The following is a 25,515-nucleotide window of genomic DNA, read 5'->3' on the forward strand; positions in this document are numbered from 1 at the left end:
CCAGGGGAGGATAGAGAGGAAAGTCAGGGAGGAAAGGACATCCGTGTGCAGCCGAGAACTGGAGCAGCACGTGGCTACACATCCCACCACAGGCTGGCCTTTCCAAGGGGAGTAACTGAGGCCCAGCCAGCACGGTTCCCATTAGGGTCAGGCCTGGGAGTGCGAGGGCCGCCGTCAGGGTTGGCTGAGATCTGGCAGGCTGTCTGGCCCAGTAGCCAGTCTGCCCTCCTGGCGGTGACACAGCCCCTGCCCCACCCCACCCGCCTAAGGGGTGCTGGTGGCTGACAGGTGGTGGGAGGCTCAGGACTGGTGGGTCATCAGCTTTGGGGTCAGAGACAGGCTCCTACCTGAACTGCTGGGGAAGCCACCAGTTCACCCACTTCTGCCTGGAGGGAAGCTGAGGTCTGGGAGGAATGACCCAGGATCGCATGCAGGTTCCCGCATCCAGACACTCTGGCCTTCCTAAATCCCACAGTCCCCACGTTTTCACTTCCTCCAGAGCACGGTTAGTTTCCTGGTGCTGAGCCACTGGTGTCATCTGAAGCAGCTGGGCCTCTTCTCTGCGGGCTGCATGAGGGATGGTCTAGCTGCAGGACCCCCATCCCCCCAGCAGAGGCCTGGCCTAGACTCCTCTCTCTCCCAGCTGAGGCACTTCCCTGGGGTAAAATCCACTGATGTCAACCTGGAGCTTTTGGATCTGAGGCTGCGCTTCCAATCTTTTTAGCCACGAGGTATTTAAGATGTGTTGCTGGGTTCTTGGTTACACCAGGAATCCAGACAAAGACAGAGCTTGGACCCACAGGCCAGGGAAGGCTAAAGTGCAGGCCCTGGAGGCTGCACAGCTGATGTGAGGTGGGGGCGGGGCCAGCCTCTCTAAAGGGGGGAAGGGGAGCCCAAGAGGAACACGGGTCTGGGTATGGTCTGAGAGAGGCTGGGAGAGGACAAGGGCTGGGCCCAAGAAACTGAAGACAAGCACATGGGAGGCCCTCTGCATGGGCCAGCCATGTTCCCCAGTGTGGCCTGAGCCATGAGGACAGAAGCACAGGGCAAGGCTCCAGCACAGCTGCGGGATGGCCACTGGGTAGGGTGGGAGGGAGGATAGAAGAACGGGGGGGGGACAGATCATAAAACATTGTGTGGTGCACACCTTGTAAAACAGCTTGTCGTCAAGCCCAGAGACCCACCCCCACCCTGTCCCAAGGCTCCTCCCTCGGGTTAGAGCTGACAGGCTGTTTTAATCCCATATGCTCGTTAGCAACGGGGACTCCAAGTTCCCCCAGCAGGGCTGTGCCTTTGCCTTCACAGTCAGATGCAGCATAGTCCAAGGAAGGCTGCGTGTTGTTTAAGCCTCGACCAAAAAAAGCAAGTACATTGCCAAGGGGCCTGCATCTCTGTTCTTACTTTGGGGGGAGGGGTCGGGTTGGGCATGAAGGGGGCGATGAGCCAACGTCCTAGGTGGTGGAAGGCAGCCCTGTGCCCACACAACTAGACATAAAGCTGTGGCTTCAACCTGGGTCCAACTGGCTGTGGCTCAGGGTTGGAGGACCCAAGAGAACCTGCGCCTTTTCCCAGGTGCTCAGCCAGCCCTGGGCCCCCAACCCCAGGTCACCTGCAGGGCCTGCTAGGCTCCTCCGAGTGGGGTCCCCAGTGGACTCTCTCTGTTGATAAGGTGACCAGTGCCACCTGCAGCCAGTCCCCACCGCAGCAGAAGGAGCACACAGCAGCCAACACACGAACCAACGTGCTGGGTATAGAAACAGACACGGCTTGTTTATTGGGATGCAGGAAGGCAGCCTTCTTCCAGAGCGCTGCTTCTCAGTCTGCATCAAGAGCAAGACAAAGCTGAAAATTGTATTCCTGAGGAGAAGCAAAAAAGTTACCCTTTTGCAGACAAACCTAACAAGTGATTTCGACAAAGGATAAACAAACTTTTTTTTTTTAAACAAAGAACAAAATTTCAAGTATTGTTCCGGATGACACGGCACACCCAACGCAGGAGGAGAGGGCGAGGACTCAGGGAAGCACGGGTCCCTCACGCTCTTGGCGGGAAGGGGCTGCTCCAGAGGAGCCAGAGGGTGACCCCTGGGCAGCCCCCAGCCCCCAACACAGGGGAGGAGCAAGAAACGGGCCCGACCGTGCCCTCGACGCCGGGGGTCTGGGGTTAGCAGCCCTGGATGGCTGATGACTTGTTTGTAATCGACAGAGACATACTCTTTCAAATATCATACTAGCCCCAATTTTAGTCCAATTTGTACACTATAAATTATATCATTTATGCTACTGGTTGTGATAGGTAAGTCTTATTAGAGGATAAGCACCAAATCTATGAAAACACAAGCTTGAGACGCTGGCTCGCCCTACAGCAGGCGTGCTGGACGCCCACGGCCTGTCAGCCTCCCCTTCCTCAAACGACACAGCGCTCCTGACAAACTTTCCTCCCTCTCCCAGGACGCTTCTCCTGAAGAGGGATGGCTGTGTTGCAATGGTGCGGGAAGGTGCAGAGGGCAGGCCTGCGGTCATCTCAGTGGGAGGGAACAGGTGATGGCTGCTTCTCGGGCCCCAGAGCTCGGAGAACAGCTTGTGCCGTCCTGTGCCGCCCTGGGCCTCCCAGGCCACTGGAGGGCTTCTTACCGAGGGTCTCACTCCGCAAAGTAAAAGTCACACCACAGGGCCCAATGCAGAGATCCCCCCCAGTGTCCCCTAAGGGGGGCTGTAAAATGCCCTCAAACTGTCGGAATTCGGTATTTTCTGAAACACTTGTCCTCGACCTCCAATATTCCTCAGCCATCTGGGTGCCTCACTGGATGCTTAGTTCTTGAACCTCGTCTGTTCACAGATGTGATTGAATTTCCTGCAGGGAGAAAACAGTCGAGTTACACCAGAGGGCGCAGAGAACATGTCAGATAAAGGAATTCTGAAGTTGCATGGGCAAGACCTCCAGGAGAGCTCAACTGTGTCCTTGAGAGTTTGCAAGGGCGTGTTCTTCATACCGTCAAAGAAACTCACCCCCAGTGCAGGCTCCTTCCTCCTTTTTACATTTTAAAATAGAAGCTGAACATCTAGGGAATTTTCTGGGAGAAGAGACTCCAAGCTGTGCCTTGCTGGCGTCCCCAAGGCACTGCTGGGACCCTGCGGGGACCCTGCGGGGCTAACAACACCACCACCTCCTCTCGGAGAATACGAGGGTGCCTTTGCTGTCTTTACCTACGTCTTTATTAAGAAAGGTTAGCCAAGGGGGCGGGTACAGCTCAGTGGCAGAGCATGTGCTCAGCATGCACGAGGTCCTGGGTTCAATCCCCAGTACCTCCTCTAAAAACACATTTAAAAAAAAAAAATAGACCTAATTACTCACCCCCCCCAAAAAAAGGTTAGACAGTTACTAATGAAATCTTTTTTCTTAGATTAAAATGGTCTCTTCCATATGGTTTATGCTCAAATACAAAGGCAGATTTTTTTTTATTCCACAAATCACTCCTCAGAGGCAGCCGCCTTTCCGAGTCCTCACAATGCCTCTTGAACCAAGGGTGCTCCCTCAACTACCTTAATTTGAACCTCCCGTGACTATCTGGGGATCACAGTATCCTCAAACAGCGTCAATTCATGAGACTGACTTGTGTGATCACTGTCTCTCAAGGTTTGGAAGTGGAGGCGAACTTGCTTGCATGGGCGGCCGCCTGGGCAATGTGAACATCCACGTCAACAGACCTCTAAAGAGCTAGGGGAAATGCCCAGTCAGTGTTCCAGCACCCACAGCACCAAAGACAGAGCCAGGTGTGCGGCGACCGTGGCTTAGGAAGAAGTTCTCAGTGACCACAGCCACTGATTCGGAAAGTGCTGAACGTTGAACACGTGGGCTGGGAATGCCGGGCTGTGCTCCAGAGACATGGCGGCGGAGGAGGAGGTGAGCATTTGCATGCAAAGTTTTTATGAAATGAGGTAACAGAGAAGCAGAATTTCTAGGTGATGGAAATTTTCTGTATACTATGTGACTTGATAAAAGCGTGACAGCTGAGTTAGTACATTTATAAGTGGATAGTTGACTAGTTCATGAACATCCCTAAAACCTACTGTATCAACTTGGCCAAAACACTTTAAGAAAAGAAAGCACCCTCCTGTTGGGCGGGCACAGGTTGGCCCTTCTGCAGGGGACCCCACCCAGCCCCCTGGCGGCCTGGAGCCTGTGCCCCAGCCCCTGACACTGCACTCACATTGCATGGTGGGCCTTCACTTGAGTGCGGCAGTTGCGGCCCCAGTAGCAATCAGGACGGGATGTTACAGCCACTAGGAAGAGAAAAAAATTAACTTCACACTCCCCGGCTAAGCCAAGTGCATGTAAACAGAGACCCAAGAAGAGAAACTGCAGCTCAAATGTGGCACTTGTCACACTTTCTGACTCGTTTCCTTGCCCCGTTCCAAGACCTCAGGAGAGGAGAGAATGAGATTGTCCAGTTGCCCAGAGGATGCTTTCCGTGCATCGTTTTAGGAACCTACTTCACAGACCCAGAGCCTGAGCAAACAGCAGGCAGCCCACAGCCCGAGACAGGCATGGATGGCCCTGGTGCCCCCTGGCCCAAAGAGAACCTCTGGCTATTACCACGGAGCATAGAAGCCAATCCGAACAGAAGTGAGTGGTGGGCAGGCAGGGCTGGGGCGTCTCCTCACCCGGCAGCTCAGAAGCGGGAATGTTCTGCCGATACTGGTAGGACAGCTCTCGGAAGCTCCGCAGGCCGCAGCAGTAGCACAGCACGGTGTTCCCGGTGACTCTGTAATCTGGAAGGAACACAGCTCACTGCCCGCGCCAGAACAGCAGAGCAGACGCAGCCCTGTGAGCCATGGGGAAACCAAAGCCCAGACCTGTGCATAGGGTGGCGACGGTGGGCTGGGTGTTCACAAAGAACAAAACCCATCTAGACGCCAACTTACTTACTTCCTCACAGCAAAATAACTCCACTTGGGTGAAAAACTGAGATATTTTTTGTCCCTTGACAGATGCCTGGATAAAGAAGCTGTGGTAAATATACGATGGAATACTATTCAGCCATGAAATATGAAATAATGCTGTTTGCAGCAGCATGGATGGACCTGGAGGTCGTCATTCTCAGGGAAGTAAGCCAGAAAGAGAAAGAAAAATGCCCTATGACATTGCTTATCTATGGAACCTAAAAACAAGGACACAAATGAACTTATCTACAAAACAGAGACAGACTCACATAGGGAACAAACTTATGGTTACCAGGGAGTAAAGGGGGTGGGAAGGGATGAATAGGGAACTGGAAAAGTGTACCAGTTGGGGAGGGATGGGAATGTCAGCTGCCCTGACTGTGGGGGTGGTTTCATGGGTGTGCACAGCTATCAAAATTCATCAAAGTGCACATGTGGAATATGTGCCGCTTACTGTACGGGAACCAGACCACAATAAAGGTGTTTTTAAAAAAAGAAAAAGACAAAAACTGAAAGCTCCTCAATCTTGTTAAGAGTCAAAGACGGCAGATAAAACAATGACATCTCACTGTTTGTCCCTTTCATGTTTACAAGACCTAAAAGGCAAACACAGGCTGACAGGCTCAGGTGGTGCTGTCCTCCGGACCCGAGGCACGTCTCAACCACGCGTGCTGTTCTCCGACCATCTGCCTGTTGCCCTAAGTGGGCGATTTCTAAACCCACAGTACTGCATGCTCAGCAGCTTCAGTGCCGTTTCAAGTAGTGAAAAGCTGGAAATAAATATCCTTTACTAACAGATTGGCTAAACAAACTATGATACCAAAACACTATATAATAATTAAAAATCAAGGTACAGGTCTTTATTGATATAGAAAGGCTCTAAGATACACCGTTGAGTGAACAGGTTATAAAAAGCATATATGGTAGGATTTCATTTATGAAAATTATGTACACACGTGAATGCATGTGTCAGAAGGGTGGTCACAGAGTATTACCACTGGGTATATGTTTAGGTGGTGGGATTTCCAATGACTTTTTCTTTTACCCTTCAGACTTCTCGGTACCACTTACTTTCTTTGTGAACCACGTCATTCTTATAAAAATAGCAAGCCATTAAAAAGCAAAAAGAGTTAAGACCCAACCACACAGAGCTGTCCCAGCAGAGAAAACCCAAGACATGAGACGAAAACAGCATAGAAAGAGTCCCAGTGAGCTTCTCAAGCCTTTCATAATAATTCATGTCTTAGGAAAAAAAAAACCACTTGCTGATTTTTCTGATCCCTCCCTCAGTGATAAGCATTCATACGTCACAGTGTAGTGGGTGTCCCTGGGAGGGGGAGCGAGCCTTCACTGAGTCACCCACACGCCGAGGGCCAGCCCAACGAGGACCCTGAGGGGGGGCTTGGGAACATCCAGCCCCGGGATCAACGCTGGCCAGTGGAGGAGCCCACACCTCTCTGGCTGTGCCCCGTCCCCACCATGGGAGAAAAGATGCCGGAATATGTCACGTCGACTCAAATGCAACTTAAAAAAAGAAATCCGAAAGTATCAGGACCTTTCTGTCTGTCTCTGCCAGGGTGGGCAGAGGTCAGAGTTGTGAATGTGGGGAGGCAGACAAGTTAGTCCCGCCAAAGTGAGGCCTGGCGGGGCTTACTCTAAAAGGCAGAGGTCACTGGAAAGCGCCACCACCCTGGGACAGGAAAGCCAGTGCCACAAGGCTCACCAGACAGCAGGAACACTCCCCTCTGCAGAGCCACGAGACTTTCGGTCAGCACGTTTTTCCACGTCAAACCCCTGGTCGCCAGGTAATTCTGTAATGGAGACGGGGGCAGGGGAAGAAACTGGAGCGTGCAGAAAGACACACTAAGATGGCAAGAGGATTTATACATCCTCAAAGGCCCATGAACTTGGGCAAAGCCAGAGTGGTGGGCACTCAGAGAGGGAAGCCAAGGGCGAGCTCTGCATGAGGTTAAGACCACAGCCTGGGACGGCGGGGACAGCCTCGTGGACCTGGAGGCCGGGACAGATGTGGTATCACATCCACAGAGTGGGGGACTAGACTTCTGTCGGAGATGCTTCTTCAGACTCTCAAAAGGCAGGCGAGCTCTAGAGCCTGAGTGGCAGAGTGACCACATTCTTTCTAAGATTCTGCAAAGACACTCCTCACCCAGGAACAGTGAGACACCTAATTCTGGCGACAGGCCCACCACAACAGGACAAGGAAGCCCGGGGACTGGATCTGGGCTCTGCCCTTGAGACATATGGAGCCGCTCGGCCCCTTCTGTGTGAACCCACAAGGAAGTGCCATGCGGACGTCTAACCAGAGCAGTGGTCCTGAGGGGCCTGTCATTCAGGTGAGAAGGCCCTCAGCCCTGGCTATGCAACACTGCACATAAATGGGGGGGAGGCAAGATTCCTGGCGAGAGACCGATGTACATGTCAGACACTGAAATTCTGGGAGCTGGGCTGCCTCCAGAAACATGGGAAGCCAGCGCGAAGGCAGGCCCTGGGTCCACATGAGGCCCAGCCGCTACCCCGGCCCCAGGAACACTCTGCGTGGAGCAAGCAGGAGTTGAACCCGTGGGAAACAATCCCCGGGGCTCTCAGCACGGTGGGCATGAAGGAGCACCTATTTTTGAGAGTAGAGGAAGAGCAGATACGCAGGGGCAGCCCTGGGCGGAGTGCAGTCGCCGAGGGCACTGGGAAGCTCTGGGGACCCGGGGGCCTTCCCAGAGTCCACATCCAGCCCGTACCTTTAGGATGTCCGACTCGTAGTTGTTGTTGCTCAGCACCCCGTCCAGACACCTGTCACCCAGGTTGAGTTCTGCCAGGACGTAGGGAAGAAGGATTACCTGTTTCATAGACACTTCCCGAAAGCACCGCTCACCTGATAGTGAGGATGACCCCACTTCCCCCTTCCTTACTGAGTCTACAAAGAATAACAAGTTCCACTACAGGGGGCTGGGGAGGGTATAGCTGAGTGGTAGTGTGTGCCTAGCACACACGAGGTCCTGGGTTCCATCCCCAGTACCTCCACTAAAAAAAAAATTAGAAATAAATAAGTGAATAAATCGATTTGTCCCCCACCAAAAAACTAAGTTAAAAAATACAGTAAAATTTAAACAATTTAAAAGGAAAAAAAGGGAAGTTCCACTATGAAATACAGTATCGAACAGAGAAAAAGTCAGTTAAAAGGGCTTCTGTTCCACTCCCTCCTGCAATGGCCTGTCTGCAATGCTCTGATTTGGGCTCAGGGGGCCCGGCCCATGTTTTGAGTGGGGTGTCCTGGTGCATAACTCAGGGTCTGCTACTGCTGGGGTCTGAGCTAACGCTCGCTGACCCTTCTGAAGTGGCAACCTACACAGACGACCAGGAAAGGTGGCTCATTCGGGCAGGCTGAGGGGCCAGCATTACCACAGAATGGGGCCAGGCAGCCAAGGCAGCCGGTGCGGGCACAGCCCCAGTACAGGTGGCAGAAGGGCTGTAGGCAAACAGCACCTGCGGACAGAGCAGAGCCGCTGGTCACGGCATTCGGTGAGGACAGTACGTACAAACAGTCCCTCGATAAACAACAAGCAAGCTGGGTTTTCAGAGCAGTCCCCGAAGCTGCCACCTGTGAGCCTTGCACAACCACCATGGCCCTGGTCTGGGGACAGGGTCAGATGCAGAGCCCAGGAAGAGAACCACCCGTGTGCGGAACCTCAGTGTGTGACAGGGCAGGGTTACCCATCGGTGGGAAGAGACAGATTACTCGACACGGGCACGCGGGGACCACAAGTGACGCGCGTGGAGAAAACAGAACTATGTCCTCGCTTCACCCCAGACGCAGAGTCAGCAATGCTTTGAAAGCTAAGCTGGAAGGACACGCGGGAGGGGCTCCGTCGGGGGGGTCCACGGGCAGACTGGGCACGCGCATCCTCAAACTCACACTGCTGGGGGGCGATGCGAGGGTCCCGCTCACGCTCCGCCCGCCGGTCGGGCATGGGCTGGAAGCAGCAGTTGCAAATGGCATGGCTTCCTTGCAGGGCACACACGTAGTCCTGGGCTGTGGAACAGACAGGAACGTTCAGGCTGACGCCTGCCAGGACACAGCTCAGCCCACAACTACAGGGAGGCTACAAAGGCCCCATGAGGACACAAGCCTACCAGGAAACCCGGACAGAATTCAGACCTGTTCTCTTGAACAGCCAAGTGACTGGCCACCCTTTAAACGAAAAACTTTACAGAGACTGAAAAATGACCAACGTTATCTTTTGGTTCTGTAGTTGTAGTAAGATTCCAAAGATCTCTGGAAGGTTTCCTCCCCTCTCCTATGATGGAAGGGCAGGCCATAAAGCACACACTGTAAAAGAGTAGAACAATTTCTGTACCTAGTCTTGGCTGGCTGAGCCTGCACCAGGAGTTGTGATCACATGGCCCAGCCCCAAGTCACTTGGAGACCACACGGGAGGCTCTGTCTGTGCACACACACCTGACAGAGGCCAAGGGGGTCTTCCATGCACCGCACTGCCCACCCCCATCTGCAGGGCCTACAGGAAAGCCCCTGGGAGCGGTGGCACAGTGTTGTGGCAGCTGGTAAAGAACGGGGCTCTGGGTCACAATGCTTCAGTCAGTGGCCTCTTAGGCTTGGGCTGACAGTGGCTGAGAGGCCAGGCCCTACGACACAGATTCCATGTGTCCACTTCCCATTCCAGGTCCTGACGGCACCTGGGCACCCGCCCACCGAAACAGGCAGTGAACAGAGAGCACAGGGCAGCTCTGCTAAAATAGTGACCTGCTGCTGGCAAGAGGCCAGTCTCTCACTGGAGAGTGAAGGTCATTCTGGCTTGGCTGACACCACTGGGGACGGGGGCACCAAGAGTGAGAATCGGGACTGAATCCTCAGGTGTGTCCAGGAGCGGAGGCCCACGAATGAGCCAGTTAATTATCTGGTTTCTTAGCCCAAAACAGATGAGAAGCCATGAGCTATGCGAGGTAGCCAACAGCAGAGCAGAGAGGAGCCAGGAGAGATGCCAGGCCATGCCCCGGAGGTCACGCCAGCACAGAAGGCGAAGCCCCCTCACCTGTTGCAACACTGGTGGATGTTGACGGCGCATCCCCAGGGGCTGCTGGTGCCCCTGGCTCACTGCCAGGCCCTGGGCAGGGAAGAGGCTGCCCCGCCTGCCTTCGGTACTCAGGGCACTGTCTGCACACAACGTACGGCTGGCTGCAAGGAAAGCACATGGACCGGAGCAAAGGGCACTGAGGTGACACCTCCTCTGGCTGGTGTGTGGGTGGTGGCCACGGTACCCCCAGCCCTGTTGACAAGACAAGACCCAGAGCCCAGCTCACGGACCTGTCCTGCCTCCACGTGTCAGCTTGCATCAGCTGCTGCCACCAAGGCTATGCAAAGGGGAAGGGTGGGCAGTGTCCCCACCTGCACCTGCACAGTGGGCTCTGCTCCCCACCAGCTCCCCGCTCCCCTTTCCCAGCGCCCTCCCCCTCAGCCACTCATGGGATCCCCTGACCCTTGCAGTCCCCACGCTGGGCAGGACGCCCTCTCGCCTTCTCGCATGTGTGCCCTCTCGCATGTGTGACGCTGGGCGATGCCCTCACCCGGCCCAAGGCACATCCTCCCCTTCATTAAAATCTGAGCAAAATACGCGGCAGTGGGACTCTACTGTCCTTGGCCGGCGGGTGCATCCCCGCACTCGCTGTGCTGAACTCTGGAAACCTGCAGAGGGTAAAACAGACTCCATGGGAGGGCAGGACGTGGATGCCTGCCTCCCCTCAGTCAGAGGATGTCTTCCCAAGCCAGCAGGAGCCGGTGAGGGGAAAACAGGCAGGACCTGACTAGAAAGTGACAGTGAAAAAACAATCAACCTCGTCCCTTGGAGACACACGTGAAAGGAACCAGACACTTTCCTGCTCCTTCACACCTAGTGTCAGGAGGGACTGCTGGTGTCCCCCAACACCAGGTGGCGCGCCATCACTGGGACCTTGCCCTCGGATGTCAGAAGTCCTGCCAGGCATCCTCTCAGGGAGACTCCTGACCTGAAGACCCTACTTCCACGGACATATCTCCAAGAAATAACGGGACGTGTGCAAAAGTATACATGCAGGATGTGCGCTGCAGCTTTGATCCCGAATTCCGAATATTACAAACTTTCTTAATTGTTAAAAAAAAAGTGTGTGTGTGCGGGGCAGAGGGTATAGTTCAGTGGTAGAGTGCGTGCTTAGCATGCACGAGGTCCTGGGTTCAATCCCCAGTCCCTCCTCTAAAAATAAACAAACTTAATTACCTCCTCTGCCCCTGCCAAAATAAAATAAGTAAATACAATAATACATAAATAAGATATTTCAAAAAAAAGTGTGTACAACCACACATGTATGGCTAGATGAACACACAGTAAAACATTCATACAAAAGTGATTTTGGTTTTTTCTTTTTCCTTGACCAGTATTGACAAAATTCTGTGAAAAGAAACAAAGATCATAAACTGGGGACCCAAGGTAGGGGGTTACCTTTTTAAATATTATGACCTTGTAGTAACCTATGGTGAAGTAGAATATGGAAATGAACATATGTATGTTCATGTATGACTGAAGCATTGTATTGTGCACCAGAAATTGATACAACACTGTAAACTGACTATACTTCAATAAAAATATCTATGTACAAGAAAAGAAAAAAAAATAGTATGGCCTCAACACAAAATTCACAACCCTGGACTTCTGAGTCAGGAAACATCAATGTTCTACAGCGGATTAAACACGGTCTCCTAGGACTGCGTCCTCTCAGCCAGGTGTACCGGTGCTTTTCCGCAATGACATCCTGACAGGTGATGAGTGTCACAACTTATGCTGCAGGACCATGGTCACTAGAGAAGCTACAGAGTGAGCGTGTGGACATGGGGTTCGTCCTTGCAGGTGAACCATGGCACTCGACGAGGGCCCAGCAACCCTCTCCCAGCAGGTTAAACCAAAGCATTACGCTGTACACCGTGACCTTACGGGGCTGTATGTCAGTTCTGTATTAATAAACTGGAAAAAATGCAGATCAGCAGCAAAAAAAAAAGCATAAATGTTTCACATATACCTAAAAAAAGGCCATCACGGGAGGCAGGGCAGTGAGGAAGCCTCATCACGGTCACCTGAGTGAGCGGCATCCTCAGCGCAAAGGCAGGCGACGCCACCACCTGGTCACATGTTGGTGGAGCCCAGGTTCCAGGTGGCAGTGGGACCCGTGCCCCCCGCCCTGCTCCTGCTCCCCTCCTGCGAGGCTCACCTAACGTCTGAGGACTCACTGTCCACGTCTGACAACTCCAGCAGGTCCTCGGAGCTGCCCTCCTCGTCCGAGAAGGCCCTCCGGACTTTGGGCTGCAGCATGTCCTGAGTGATCCTGTTCCTGGCGGCCATGCTGCGCATGTCCTCCTCGCTGCGGCCCTTGTCCGGGTGCTGCAGCAGGTAGGCCTCCACCAGGTTGTTGAGGATGTGGTTTTTGCAGATGCGCTCAACTGGACAGCGGCAGGTGGGGCACAGGGCAGAGCGCTCCATCCAGCCCGAGTAGCAGGCTGCGCAGAAGGTGTGCATGCAGGGCTGCAGGCTGGGGCACAAGGATAGGCCTTCAGACACCCTGCAGGGCATGCAGGCTAGAGCGTCCGCAGCGCAGCAGATGCTAGGGCCCCAGGGACACGGTTGGCCTGGCATGAGAAGCAGGATCCTGGGTCACACTGCCTCTCTCCCCAGAGGAGGATGAGGCCTTGCTCCAAATGAGGTTTGCTTCCAAAACAATCAGACAACTGCCCACCCTCTGCACTCCTCTGACTCAGCTGGGACCCCAGCCTGTGCTTCTCAGGTGCTGCACCCACACCGGGTGGGGGGCTTGCTGCTGCGGGGTCTGCATCCTCCACTAAGACAGGGGGATGCTGCCTGCTCCCACTACCCACCCGTGAAACAGTCCCTGTGCAAAAAGCTCAACTCTGTGCTCGCCAGCTACAAGGAACTAGAGGCCACATGGCAGCCTGTTCCAGGAGGGACAGGGAGCAGGTGCAACCAGGAAGGCACAGGGTGGAGACACTGGGTGGGGAGAAGACCTGCATTTAAGCCGAAATTTGGACAGACTCTTAAGCTCCCATGGAGGAGCACGGAGGGGGTTTGGGGACACTGGCCGCAAGGAACCACTGCAGGCCCCGTGGCCCCATACCTCACACAGTCGTGCAGCAGGTCCTGGCAGATGATGCAGGTGAGTGTCTCCTCCATCTTGTCTGGCTTCACGGCTGCAGCTCTGACCTCAAGGCTGGCCTGGGTGTCTCTGTCCTGGTCTGAGACCCCCGCTGGCAGGTCCAGGTTGGGATCCCCATCTGCATCTGTGAGGGAAAAAACCTGTTCTGCCCCTCACGACCGAGGAGGCAACAGATGCTCGGTTTCTTTGTTTGACAAATATCTTACCCCAGACTGAAGACAAGACCTCACTGTAACCTACAGGGCATCTTTGCTAGGGAGGGTGTAGCTCAGGGTAGAGCAATGCTTAGCATTTGGAAGATGCTGAGGTACCACAATTATCAGCCTAAGACAGTGCCCTCTGGCTTAGGCAGATGTGATGGTGAGACCCTGAGGCACTCGCAAGCCGGGAAGGAGACACGGAACCACAAGACTGACCTCCTTTCATTCTCTTCCTAACAGGCCCCAAGTCCTCCTGATCCTGGGGTTCCGACCGAGAAAAGGATGCTCCCTCTCTGCCTGGGAGAGCCAAAGGGAAGCTGGTGATGTCGTCACTTGCCATGGATGGACCACACCCTTTTGGGGGGACGCCTGCACCTCTGAAGCCTGGGAGGGGGACAAACGAGAGGAATTCTGATTCACCCACCTCAAAAAGAGAGGGCACAGGAGTCGAAAGCATAGCTGATTCAAACCAGGTGCAGGTAATCCAAGATGCCATTAAAAAAAATGGAAACATACACTCTGTGTGACTCTTACAGTATGTGATTTATAACCTGTAGAAAACACCACAGCATGACAGTCCCTGACCTGCAGCCATTCTTCTGGGGATGGAACATGACGACAGGTACTGCTACCGAAGTCCTACCATCGACAGCCTGATGCACCTTGACTTCCGCAGGGCTCGCCTGTCTCTAGGACAACACCGGTCAGGCTGAGGGAGTAAAAAGCAGGCAGCTACTCACTGGGGCTGCAGGGAGGCACTCGCCCTGCAGAGCTGGGCTCTATGGAAGAGGTAGAGGCCGCGGGGAAGAGGTCTGACGTCGACGTCGATGGCTGTGGTTCCTCAAAGCACACCTGAGTGGCGGGTGCCGACAGCAGGGCCCCAGGGTCGTCGCCTCGCCCTGTACCTGAGGTATCTTTGGTCGTGTGGAGCACATTTTCTTTATTAGCTTCTGTAAGCACAAAGGGGCAGGAGCGGAATGCACTCAGGGCGCAGGTGAGGGATGTTGCTTTAGGAAGACGCTCGGCAGATGGAGGAGTTAACAGCCCTCAACACGCACCCTCACCTTTGCTAGTCTCACTCACCGAAGGAGTCCTGTGTTACGCCTTGCTTTTCATTAAAAGATTCGTAGAGGTATGCCACATCTAAGGGAAATAAACCAGATCAGAGCAGCGTCAGCCATGCACCAGGTGGACTCATTGTTCTGTTCCCTCTGGTCACCTCACTGTCACTTGGTCCTTGTCGACTGTTTCGACTCATCAGCTGGTCACAGTGTTCTCCAGCTTGAGGGGTTTGAAAGCACGTGACCCACGCCATCTCAATTTAAAATAAATAAGCTTCCGGAAAAACCTCTGGAGTTAGGAGGCAGATGAGGGAAGCAAAGCGATGAGGAGGTGCTGATTCTCTGCCTTGCTTATCATTTCAAAGCACTGGAAGGAACAGACACGAGGTCCTTCCATGTGGCTGGGGGCTGGCCTGGATTATGCTGAGGACAACCTGGGGAACATGTGTCCCTCCTTCCCCTTTCTGGAGTAACCTTCGAAGGACCTCCCTAACTCTCCCTGTCCAGTATCATCCTTTTTCCACAGACTCGGATGCTCAGAGCTGGAAAAGCCTGAATGGAATCCAGTCTAACCTTTGGGGTCTCCTGGAAAGTCTCCCAAAGTGGGGCCATTGGTGGCCTTGGGCCCCCCATGCTAGGCCTTCTTCTCCACAACTCGGACGTCTTCTAAGTAACGCACCCATCCCCTTTCACTTCTCCTTGGCTACCGCTATGAGATTCCTGGCTCACAATCACAATGGTATTTTTGAAGAATGGCTAGGGCTCAGACAGCAAGGCCAACACCCCCACTCTTCAACAGACACCACTCACACCAAGAATTTATATAACCAAAAAGGGAATGTAGCCACCACAGACATTGCTTCAGAAAATGTCTGCCTCAACAGACTCTTCCCCGCAATCATTCCTGGCACGGCCAGGGCCACCCCGCTCTACACCGCCCAGGTGCCCATCCCAGAAAGCCTCTGCCTCTTACTGTGTTCTGGTTCATTCTTCCTGTACACCAAGTAGATGACATCCCCAGTCTGTAAAGGGCAGGTCTGCTTCTTAACAACCTTCAGCTTATTAATTACTGTTCCATTGGTGCTGTAGAGATGACAAAAATCCAATTTATCCTACTTAAAATAATGTGGAGTTAAAAATGTCCTTTTCAACAACCACTGGGAAAGCAGTTCAGTATGACCACATTGAGAATGAGGCAGTCCTCAGGGGGATGGTGTAAATATTTAATGAGGCACATATCCAAGTGCCACCTTCCAACTCTCTGGAGAAAAAGCTTGCCTGGTGCCCCCGCACTCAAGGCCAAATGGTCTTGTCAAGGGTTTTAAAATGTTTCTTGCTCCAGCACCACGTTCTTTTCCATCTGCCTCCTGGTCGACCGCAGAATTCCACTAGCAGGACCACGCTTTGCTTTCCAGACTCTCTTCTGCTTCTGTGTGTGGCTCTGGTCCAGAGAGCTACCCTCCCTCCAGCAGCCACAACCCAGCTCCACTCAGTCTTCAGATGAGGACTGACCCCTCCTGGGAGGCAGGGTCTGGGCAGAAGCAAACGAATGCAGGGCTGGCAGCTGGTCCCTGAGGCTGGGCGGTCACTTGGGCTAAGCAGGGACCCGCTGCTGGCTGGGAGGGGCATGGGGCACTGCAGGGAATGACAGGAAGTGCTTCTCCAGAGTGGAGACCTGACAGAAGGTCAGGAGTGGTCCAAACCACATCGCGGGCAAGTACGACAGCGCACTGGACAAAAGCAAAACTCGGAGGCTGAGCAGACCACCCCGATTGCAGGCATTCGATCCACCAGCGCCTTAACACTATTCTCAAGTTCCTTCTAACCCAAAAATCTGATTTCACTTTTCCGCTTAAATCCCTTCGTGACTTCTCACTGCCTCTCAGGCTTAAGTCCAAACTCTCCAGCATGGACCTTGGGTCTTCCTGCTCACGCCCTTTGTCTGCGGCACCCCACCCCCACCCCCTGCCACCCCTGACCCCGGCCAAGGCAGGCAGCGGCCTCTAGAATCTGGGGAAGGCAGGGACCCGATTCTCCCCTACAGCCTCCAGAAAGAGCTCCACCCAGAAAGAGCCAACCCCAGGCTTCGGTCCAGCGAGACGTGAGGGCTTGGGACGCCCAGCTCCACCAGGTCAGCGATTTGTGTTGTGTCAAGCCAGAGCCTGTGATTTGTCCCAACAGGCAGAGGAAGCAAATCCTGTCGTGCAGCCAGCGTGGGAAGGCCCGGAGCTGATGCAGGCAGACGGCTCTAGAACCAGAGCTGCTACTGCACATGGTGCTGAGAAGTAAAAACAACTCAGAGGACCCCATAGAGGAGGAGAAGGAGCATCAGTTTGTCCCAATAAAACCAATTCCTGACCTTCCAGCCCTAGAACTGTAGTTACCAAAGACTCTGACAGCACTTGACCTTCCCGAAAATAAAAGTCATCTTGCAGGAGAGGCACACTCTCCACATACTGCTGAGGGCCACCTGCCTGCCACTTGTACCAGGCTTAAAGCAGGCACATTCAGACACAGCCGTCCATCCTATAAACTCGGAGAGAGTTTTGGAAGAGAGTCGCTGCAGTCAGAAAAAGTCCAAAGAATGAGTTTCTGTCAGTAAAGGACCTGACAAGTAAGTTATTATATAATAAGGAAAAAGCTGAGGTGGTTCTAGATGTGCCGCTGAGTCAAGCCCTCCAGAAACATTACAAGTAAAAGAAGGAGATGCGAGGGGCGGTATAGCTCAGTGGTAGCACGCGTGCCTCGCGTGTACAAGGTCTTGGGTTCAATCCCCAGTGCCTCCTCTAAAAACAAATAAATACCTAAGTATGTCCCCCCCAAAATTAAAAAAAAAAAGGAGATGCAACAACAGTGTGTGTAGTATAACCTCATTACTACAAAATAAACACCTGTGTATTCTTAATGGGTGAGTGGAAGTTTGGAAAGCTTTTCACATTTATGTGCTACTTATGCTGTATGGTAATAATAATAAAAAGATGCTTTGATTTGGAGGAGTCTAACCTGAATAGGTGTGCAAGAACCCAAAATGTATCGCTGCCTTTTAAGTCTTATTTCTGAGATTTTTTTTTTGCCTTTTTTTTTGGACGGGGGAGGAGTAGGTTTATCTGTCTGTCTGTCTGTCTATCTTTCTATCTATCTATGTATTCATTTAATGGAGGTACCGGGGATTGAACCCAAGGGGAAATTAGGTTTGTTTGCTTATCTATTTATTTATTTACTGGAGGTGCTGAGGATTGAACCCAGGGCACGTGCTCTACCACTGAGCTCTACCCTCCCCTTTAATCTGAATATATTCAAGAAGGGTCACAGACACCAAAGTGTCACCAAGTAGTCCACTCTGGAAACTGGCAAACATCTCCAATACCCTGAGAAGCTAGTGGACTACTGTGCCGCAGAAAGCAGGCCCTTGTTACTCCTCTGCAGTCACAAGCTGACTGGCTGTAAGCCAGCTTCATGAAGCTACAAAAGGAAACAGAAAAGAAGTTCAGAAAGCGCTTACCTGGTATCTTCCAGTGACACCTGACCAGATTTTTCGTCCACTATAATCTTACAGTGGTCTCCAGAGACCAGCTTATTGCCGGGGAATGAAAGGTCACAGCCTGAAACAGAGGGGGGGGACATGCCGGATTTGCCTATGGGTACTGAGCACAGAGTCACCCTTTGCTTAACCAAAGCATGTGACTGGAAGTCAAGACCCACGCTGGGGGGAGGGTAGAGCTCAGTGGTAGAGCACATGCCTAGCATGCACGAGGTCCTGGGTTCACTCCCCAGTACCTCTGTTAAAAAAATAAACCTAATTACTAACCGCCACCCCCAAAAGCTAAAAAGACGTATGTTGTACTGACTAAGGAGACAGCACTTAATCAATTACAGAAAAAGTTTTTAAAAAGCATTTAAGTGTTAATCAAAAGTAAAGGAACGGGGGAGGGTATAGCTCAATGGTAGAGTACATGCTTTGCATGCACAAGGTCCTGGGTTCAATCCCCAGCACTTCCATTAAAGATTAATAAATAAAACCTAATTACCACCCCTACACCCACCCCACACCCACACAGAGTAGAAGAACAGGGCCTATATATGGAACCTTTCTGACTCATTACGCAGAGCATATACCCCAGCTACACATCAACTTCTTGGTGACATTTTTACCATATGCACACATATGCAGAGAGCCTGATAAATATACAACTTTTAAAAAACAAAGAGGCTTATTAAATACCTTCAGTATCTTACTCCTTAATTTCTTCTGTGTCAGTTAAGGCTTCATAAATCATCACAAAATGGAAGCAATGACAAAGCCACAGAAAATACGACTGAGTATATTATTGCAAGCACACGCACATGTTTAAGAAAATTTAAAACAGAAGGGGGATGCTAAAATAAAATACAATAGAAAAAGGGGGTGTGCATCTACAGCGGAATATAATTATATCCTCACTAAATCCAATGGGAAAGTCCTCAAATACTTTGTTCTCTCCTTATATCAAAAGAACACAAGCTTTCAGGGGAGTTTTGATATTGAGTCACTCGTCTGCCTATAACGGGTCTGTACTCTAGGTTTATGTTTAATAACCAAGAGTGGGGAGCAGTGCAGTGCCCATCAACTAACAAACTACTGACACACGCAGCTGCCAAGGAGCGACGCCCGGCACAGATGGTGCCAAGTGTGCGGCTCCTTCAGACGGCAGTCTGGGAGAGGCAGAACTACATGCAGAGAAGTCAGACTCGTGGGTGCCAGGAGCCGGGGCTGGACTCAAAAGGCCACCAGGCACTTCTTGAGGTGACAGAAATGGTCTACATCTTGACTATAATGCTGCCTCCATTCCTCAAACTTACTGAACACCTAAAGGGGGTGAATTTTACCATATGTGAACTATGTCTCCATAAACCATAATTATTAGAATTCATATTTGCGTATTAGCTGAGACATGGAAGCAACCTAAATGTCCATCGACAGACGACTGGATAAAAAAGTTGTGGTATATTTACACGGAATACTACTCAGTCATAAAAGAGAATAAAATAATTCCATTTGCAGCAACATGGATGGACCTCAAGATTATAAGTGAAGCCAGAAAGAGAAAGAAAAATACCACATATCAGTTATATGTGGAATCTAAAGAAAAAAAAACAAATGAACTTATTTACAAAATGAAACAGACTCACAGATATAGAAAACAAGCTTATGGTTACTGGTGGGAAGGGATAAAATGGGAATTCGAGATTTGCAGATACTAACTACTATATATAAAATAGATAAACAAGTTTACACTGTACGGCACAGGGAACTATACTCAATATCTTGCAGTAACCTATAATGAAAAAGAATATGAAAAAGGATTTATGTGTGTACATGTATGACTAAACCACTATGCTGCACGCCAGAAATTGACACATTGTAAACTGACTATACTTCAATTTTTTAAAAAATCATATTTGCATAAACATTCTACATTATGGGAAGTACTTTTTTTTTTTTAACTCCAAGTACAAACTTTATTTCTATAACAAGGATGTTAATAGTAAAAGTGGGTGGGGCTCTGATACTTGGTCTTCAGAGCAAGCCATGAGCTTAGGCCTCAGTCCTGATTAGGGCAGAGCCCAGCACGGTCCCCAAGGGGACAGGGAGCCCTTGGCTTCCTCCATCAGAAGGCAGTGAAGACAAAGGAGCTGTGCTACCCATCAGAAACAGGAGGCAGAGATGCCAAATGCCAAGGCGAGTTTTACCTGTGCCATTCATCAAGATCGCCCCTATGGCACTGAGCAAAACCACCAGGATAGTCTCCTTGCAACCTCAGACCCAGGCGAGTCACTGTGTCACCAGAGTGGCTTCTCCACACCAGAACACCAGCGTTCCAATTTAGAACCGAAATACAGTGCACTCAAGTTCTGTTCTTGCCATTTGCCCTGCCTGGCATTCAGCTGGTTTATCTCTCCATGGTTGGTACACATTTCTGTCACTCCGGGAATGGGGAGCTCTTTGGAAAGGCAAGGTCCTCCTCTCCTTCCCATACATACCACCTCACCTCTCCCTTTCTGTCAGAATAATGCCTTATAAATAGCAGGCCTGTAACAGTTTTAAAATAAATATAATCTGGGGAGAGGGTACAGCTCAGTGGTAGAGTACATGCTCAGCATGTATAAGGTCCTGGGTTCAACTTCCATTAAATAATAAATAAGCCTAATTACCTCCCCCCAACAAAACTTTAAAAAATAAAACAGAAAAATAAAATAAACATAATCACGTTCTACACCTTGGGTCCCCCTCCAAAATTCATACACTGAGACCCTATCCCCCTGCTGTGTGACTGTATTTAGAGAGGGCCTGTGAGGTGACAAAAGTTACATGACATCATCAGGGTGGGGCCTTCATTGACAGGGCCCGGGCATTTATGAGGAGAGACACCAAAGCGCTCTGTCCAGCACGGAGGACACAGCAAGAACGCAGCTGTCTGCAAACCAGGAAGAGGACTCTCACCAGGAAACAAACTGACTGGCACCTTGACCTTGGACTTCCTAGACTCCAGAACTGTGAGAAATGAATTTCTGTGGTTTAAATCAAACTACAATACCTCATATCAGTCAGAATGGCCATCATTAAAAAGTACACAAACAACAAATGTCGGAGAGGCTGTGGAGCAAAGGGAACCCTCCTACACTGCTGGTGGGAATGTAAATTGGTGCAGCCACTATGGAGGACGGTATGGCGGTTCCTTAAAAAACTAAAACTAGAAGAGGGGAGGGTATAGTTCAGAGGTAGAGCGCCCAGTATCTCCATATAAATAAATAAACCTAATTACCTCCCCCTACAACCAAAAAAAAAAAAAAAAAAAAAGTGAAAAAGGATCATCTCAGTACCTTTAAAATAAAATTAAAAAAATTTTTTAATTAAAATAAAATTTTAAAAAGTAAAAACAGAGTTACCATATGACCCAGCAATCCCAATCCTGGACATATATCCAGAGAAAACCCTAACTCGAAAAAATACAGGCACCCCAATGTTCATAGCAGCACTACCTACAATAGCCAAGCATGGGAGCCACCTAAATGTCCACTGACAGATGAATGGATAAATAAGTTGGGGTATATTTATATATATATGTATACATATACATACACACACGTATACACATACATACACATACAGAAACACACAATGAAATATTACTTAGCCATAGAAAAGGATGAAATAATGCCATCTGCAGCAACATGGCTGGAACTAGAGATTGTCATACTAAGTAAGTCAGTCAGAGAAAGACAAATATACGATATCACTTAGATGCAGAATCTAAAAAATGATACAAATGAATTTGTTTACAAAAAATAGACTCACAAACACAGGAAAGAATCTTATGGTTATCAAAGAGGAAAGGAAGGGGGAGAGATAAATTAGGAGTCTGGGATTAGCAGATATAAACTCCTATATATAAAATAATAAAACATTATGCTATACACAGAAATTTAACACAACATTGTAAACTGCCTATACATCAATAAAAAATAGAGGAAACAAGTTCCCACTGGATAGCACAGGGAATTGCATTCAATATCTTGCAATAACCTATAATGGAAAAGAAAATGAAAAATAATACACCTATGTATAATCGAATTACTATGCTGTACACCTGAAACTGACACAATATTGTAAATCCACTATACTTCAATAAAAAATTAAAAATTTCTGTGGTTTAAGCTTCCTGATCTGTGGTATTTTGCTATGGCAGCCTGGGGTGACTAATACAGCAATCTTTATGTTTTGGAAAAGCTAATACATTCAAGGAAAGGACATCTATTAAGAATGAACTCAACACACTTTTGCTGCTTGTATTAACATGCAAAGTGATATTACAGTACTGTTATAACAATGGTTAATATTAAGTGCTAACTCAGCCAGGCTCCTTCTAAGCACTTCACTTAGGATCTCATTTAACCTTCACAGGAATCCTACGAAGTAGGCACAAAGGCACAGAAAGGCAAGTTGTTAGCCCAAAGCAAGTTACGTGGTGGCGGAGTTGTAGGGAAACCCGAGATTTGTTTCCAGGGCTTCAGGGCTTCCGGGCTTCTGCTCTTTCACTAAACTTCATTTTCCATCAATTAAAGACAATTAATGCATCTCCAAAGTTTCTAATGATATGTAAATACTTTTAAAGTTGTAAACAAAAATCTAACTTGATACTGGGATTTAAGGCTGCCTCCCCCAAAACCCCAACAGAAAAACAGATACAAATAGGTAAAATGAAACCAAACGCTTTGCTTTTAAACAGTATCTTTCTCATCTTCTCTTGTTTAAAGTATAAAGTCAGAGTGACTATTAATCTGTAGGCAAACTGAGTATTTTTGTTGGCTTGATCACCACTGCACTTCGCTCCGGCGGGAAAGCTACTAGGGAGGTTAAATTACCAGACGGTCGCTTAGGAATTTAGAGGCAGTTATCCTGGAGGGTGAGGGCACTTTCTCTCACTAGCTGCCTGACTTTCTTCAAGTCCTTAGCTTTCCAGGTTCATTAAATCAACAAATATTTGAGCAGCTCTCTTCTAAGAGCTGGGATTGAGATATTTTTCTAATGTAGCTGCCTACAGCTATAAATTTCCCTCTGAGCACTGCTTGCCCGCACCCCTTAAGTTTTGGTGTATCACAATTTCATTTATCTCAAGGTATTTTCTAATTCCCCCTGTGATTTCTTCTCTGACCCACTGGTTGTTGAAGAGTGTTAGTTAATTTCCACGTATCTGCGAATTTTCCAGTGTTCCTTTTGCTATTGATTTCTAACTTCATTTCATTGCGTTCAGAGAAGATGCTCCGTGTAGTAATCAACTTGAGAAGACTGCATTCTAGGGGATAAATTAATGCCCCGACTTCCTAAAGCTGCGGTGAGGATTAGATAATCTCCATGAAGCAGTCAGAAGTGACTGGGCAGACCAGCAAGTGAATAAATGGCAGCTCTTACACGGAAAACTGGAAGCACGGTGCGCCCCGCCCAGTGGCCTCCCACAGCCCGGAGGGCCTGTTTGGCGCAGCTCCGGTCCCCAGGCCCAGGCCCCCAGCTCCAGCCCCCGGCTCCCGTCCCCCGCCCCCGGCTCACTTGGTCCCCGTCCCCAGTCAGTCCCGCGTCTCCCATCCCCGCTCGCCGCCCGCACCTCTTCTCCGCCCGATGGTCCACTCCCGTTTCCTCAGGAGGACGTGCGGCTCGCCCTCCTCGGCGCCCAGGCGGAGGAGCCTGCCCCACGGCTGCTGCTGCGGCGGCTGCTCGCCTTCCCCTGGCCGCTCCATCCGACTCACATCTGACGAGACCCGGAAACGTCGCGTGAGTCCCGGACTGCAAAAGCACAGGCTGCGGCCGGCCCTCCCCGCCGCCCCCGACACCGGGCCCGGCACCCACGCCGCGCCGCCGCCGGCCACGCAGCCAGTCTCCCCCCGCGTCCTGCCGGTCGCCCGCGCCCGCCGCCCGCTTACTCCCCGCCCCGCACCGAACCCGGAACCGGCCGCCCAGCCGCCGCCGCTGTCAACAGACATCGCGGAGCCCTCAGCTGATCCGTGGGGCGGGGCCAGAGGCACCTGCGCCCTGCGATTGGCCGGCGGTGGCGACTACCGAGCTCGGCGGCTAGAGCGGACCCGGGGGGACGCCACAGAGAGTGGGCGAGTGGAGGCGAGCCGAGCGTGCGGAGACGGGAGGCTGCGGGCCTTGACGCCATCTTTGGTGCTGGCGGGGAGACTTGTTCTTGGTGGATCTCAGAAGTAACTTCGGTCAGCGCCATGTTAAGTGGGGGCAACAGGGACGAAGAAACTTGGGCGTTGGGCCGGCTCTGAAAGCCACGTTGGAAATGCTGATGGCTTCTAGGTCCGCGAAGCGACGGCCCGCATGAGGCGATAAAAGCGGGTGGAAAGTGGGGGTGTCAGTTCCCCGCGATGGGAGAGGGGATGTTGCCGGGAGAGCTCTGGAGTGCGAGCGTCTCCGGCGTCAGTGGCCGGAGCAAAAGTGGGCCACGTCTCGGAGGGAGGGCGTGGGGCAGAGGCTCCTTTAACTCGGCGGTTCCGCGTCCCAGAGGAGGTGCTCCGGGACCGCGGTGCCGGGCGAGGGAAGCGGACGTGCGCGGAGACCGAGCCCAGGCCGGTGCGCACGGAGCAGAAGAGCGTGCGGCCCAGGACGGCGCTCGAGGAGCAGGGGTGTCTGCCTGACTGGGCCTCAGGAGGGGAGCGGGCGCCCGGTTGTAGAGAATAGGTGTGTCCGTGTGCCCACGACAGTGAACGTGAAAAGGCCCGAAATATGGAGCCGCTGGCACTGTCTCAAGTTCATAAAACCCCCACTCCTGGGCTCTTCCTGCGCCTGGAGCCACTGACAACTTAACCTCCAGTCCCCTCGGCAGGACCCTCCGCACACCTACATTCCTGCAGGATGAAAACCATCTCTTGGTGTGTGTTTACCCTAACAAAGCTCATCGCCCCAGGAGATAGCCCGGGTATCAATACGCTGAGCTGGCGGGTCTCACATCCTGTTCTCATTGGGGTCCTAAATCCTGTTACTCAGAGTAGTTAGTCCCTGGCAGATCTTACCATCAGGTACCTGTGCATGCATTGATCATGCGGCCCCTACTCCTTGTGTGCATAGCCCCACCCACCCCATGACAGACCCCGCACATCCACCCCTGCGCTCACACAGGCACCTCTCCTCTGTGTGGCCCGCTGTTGCTTGTAGCAGGGTATCTGTTAAACTTTTGTCTTACACTTTCCTTTTCCTTTCATAAATTCTTTTACCGCCCGCAACACTGACCCACCGTGTTCTCCAACACAGTAATACTTGGAAATGAAAGGATATTAAAACATTACTTGAAAGCATCCATCCTTTTACAAATGTTCACTCATTTAATCAGAAAAATTTGAGTATTATATAGACAAATATGGCCTAACATAGCATAAAATTTGTGATCTCAAGATGTGCCCAACGTGTTCAGCAAAGAGTGATCCCATCCGGATGGTTGATTTTAAAAGGTTATGAATATCTTGATGCTCCATTTTGTTGTAAATTCTCTATACTCACATGCGATTTAAGTGTGTCATTTGTTATATATAAGTTTTTACTTTAGTTGCTA

At 51.0% G+C, this 25,515-nt stretch overlaps 1 protein-coding gene across 5 annotated transcripts; it reads right to left on the minus strand.

The window, feature by feature from the left end:
- Positions 1-1,745: 1,745 nt before the first annotated feature.
- CHFR (checkpoint with forkhead and ring finger domains) lies at positions 1,746-23,956 on the minus strand. Of its 5 annotated transcripts, none has more exons than XM_064481373.1 (17): positions 23,901-23,956; positions 23,566-23,709; positions 17,928-18,027; positions 15,399-15,508; positions 14,448-14,507; positions 14,105-14,314; positions 13,581-13,748; positions 13,126-13,288; positions 12,208-12,525; positions 10,005-10,147; positions 8,870-8,986; positions 8,356-8,439; positions 7,695-7,765; positions 6,665-6,752; positions 4,663-4,770; positions 4,209-4,281; positions 1,746-2,851 (listed from the first exon to the last, which is right to left on the minus strand). In XM_064481373.1, the coding sequence occupies exons 2-17, from the start codon at positions 23,696-23,698 to the stop codon at positions 2,809-2,811; spliced, it is 1,989 nt and encodes a 662-aa protein (XP_064337443.1). In that variant the 5' UTR covers positions 23,699-23,709; positions 23,901-23,956; the 3' UTR covers positions 1,746-2,808. The 5 variants fall into 5 exon arrangements, 4 of the variants coding, with proteins under 4 accessions (XP_064337443.1, XP_064337442.1, XP_064337444.1 ...); XM_064481372.1 differs by having other exon boundaries at positions 23,896-23,940; XM_064481374.1 differs by having other exon boundaries at positions 23,882-23,901.
- Positions 23,957-25,515: the final 1,559 nt, after the last annotated feature.

This window comes from Camelus dromedarius, chromosome 31 (assembly GCF_036321535.1).
Source record: "Camelus dromedarius isolate mCamDro1 chromosome 31, mCamDro1.pat, whole genome shotgun sequence".
Taxonomy (NCBI): domain Eukaryota; kingdom Metazoa; phylum Chordata; class Mammalia; order Artiodactyla; family Camelidae; genus Camelus; species Camelus dromedarius.

Bases quoted from the DNA above. Each gene is read 5' to 3' on its own strand.
- CHFR (XM_064481373.1), bottom strand. From the start codon at position 23,698: ATGGAGCGGCCAGGGGAAGGCGAGCAGCCGCCGCAGCAGCAGCCGTGG. The intron at 8,440-8,869 runs GTGAGTTTGAGG...CTCTGTCCGCAG, and splicing joins TCGCATCGCCCCCCAGCAGT to GTGCTGTTTGCCTACAGCCC. The intron at 4,282-4,662 runs GTGAGGAGACGC...TTCTCTTCCTAG, and splicing joins TCCCGCTTCTGAGCTGCCGG to TGGCTGTAACATCCCGTCCT.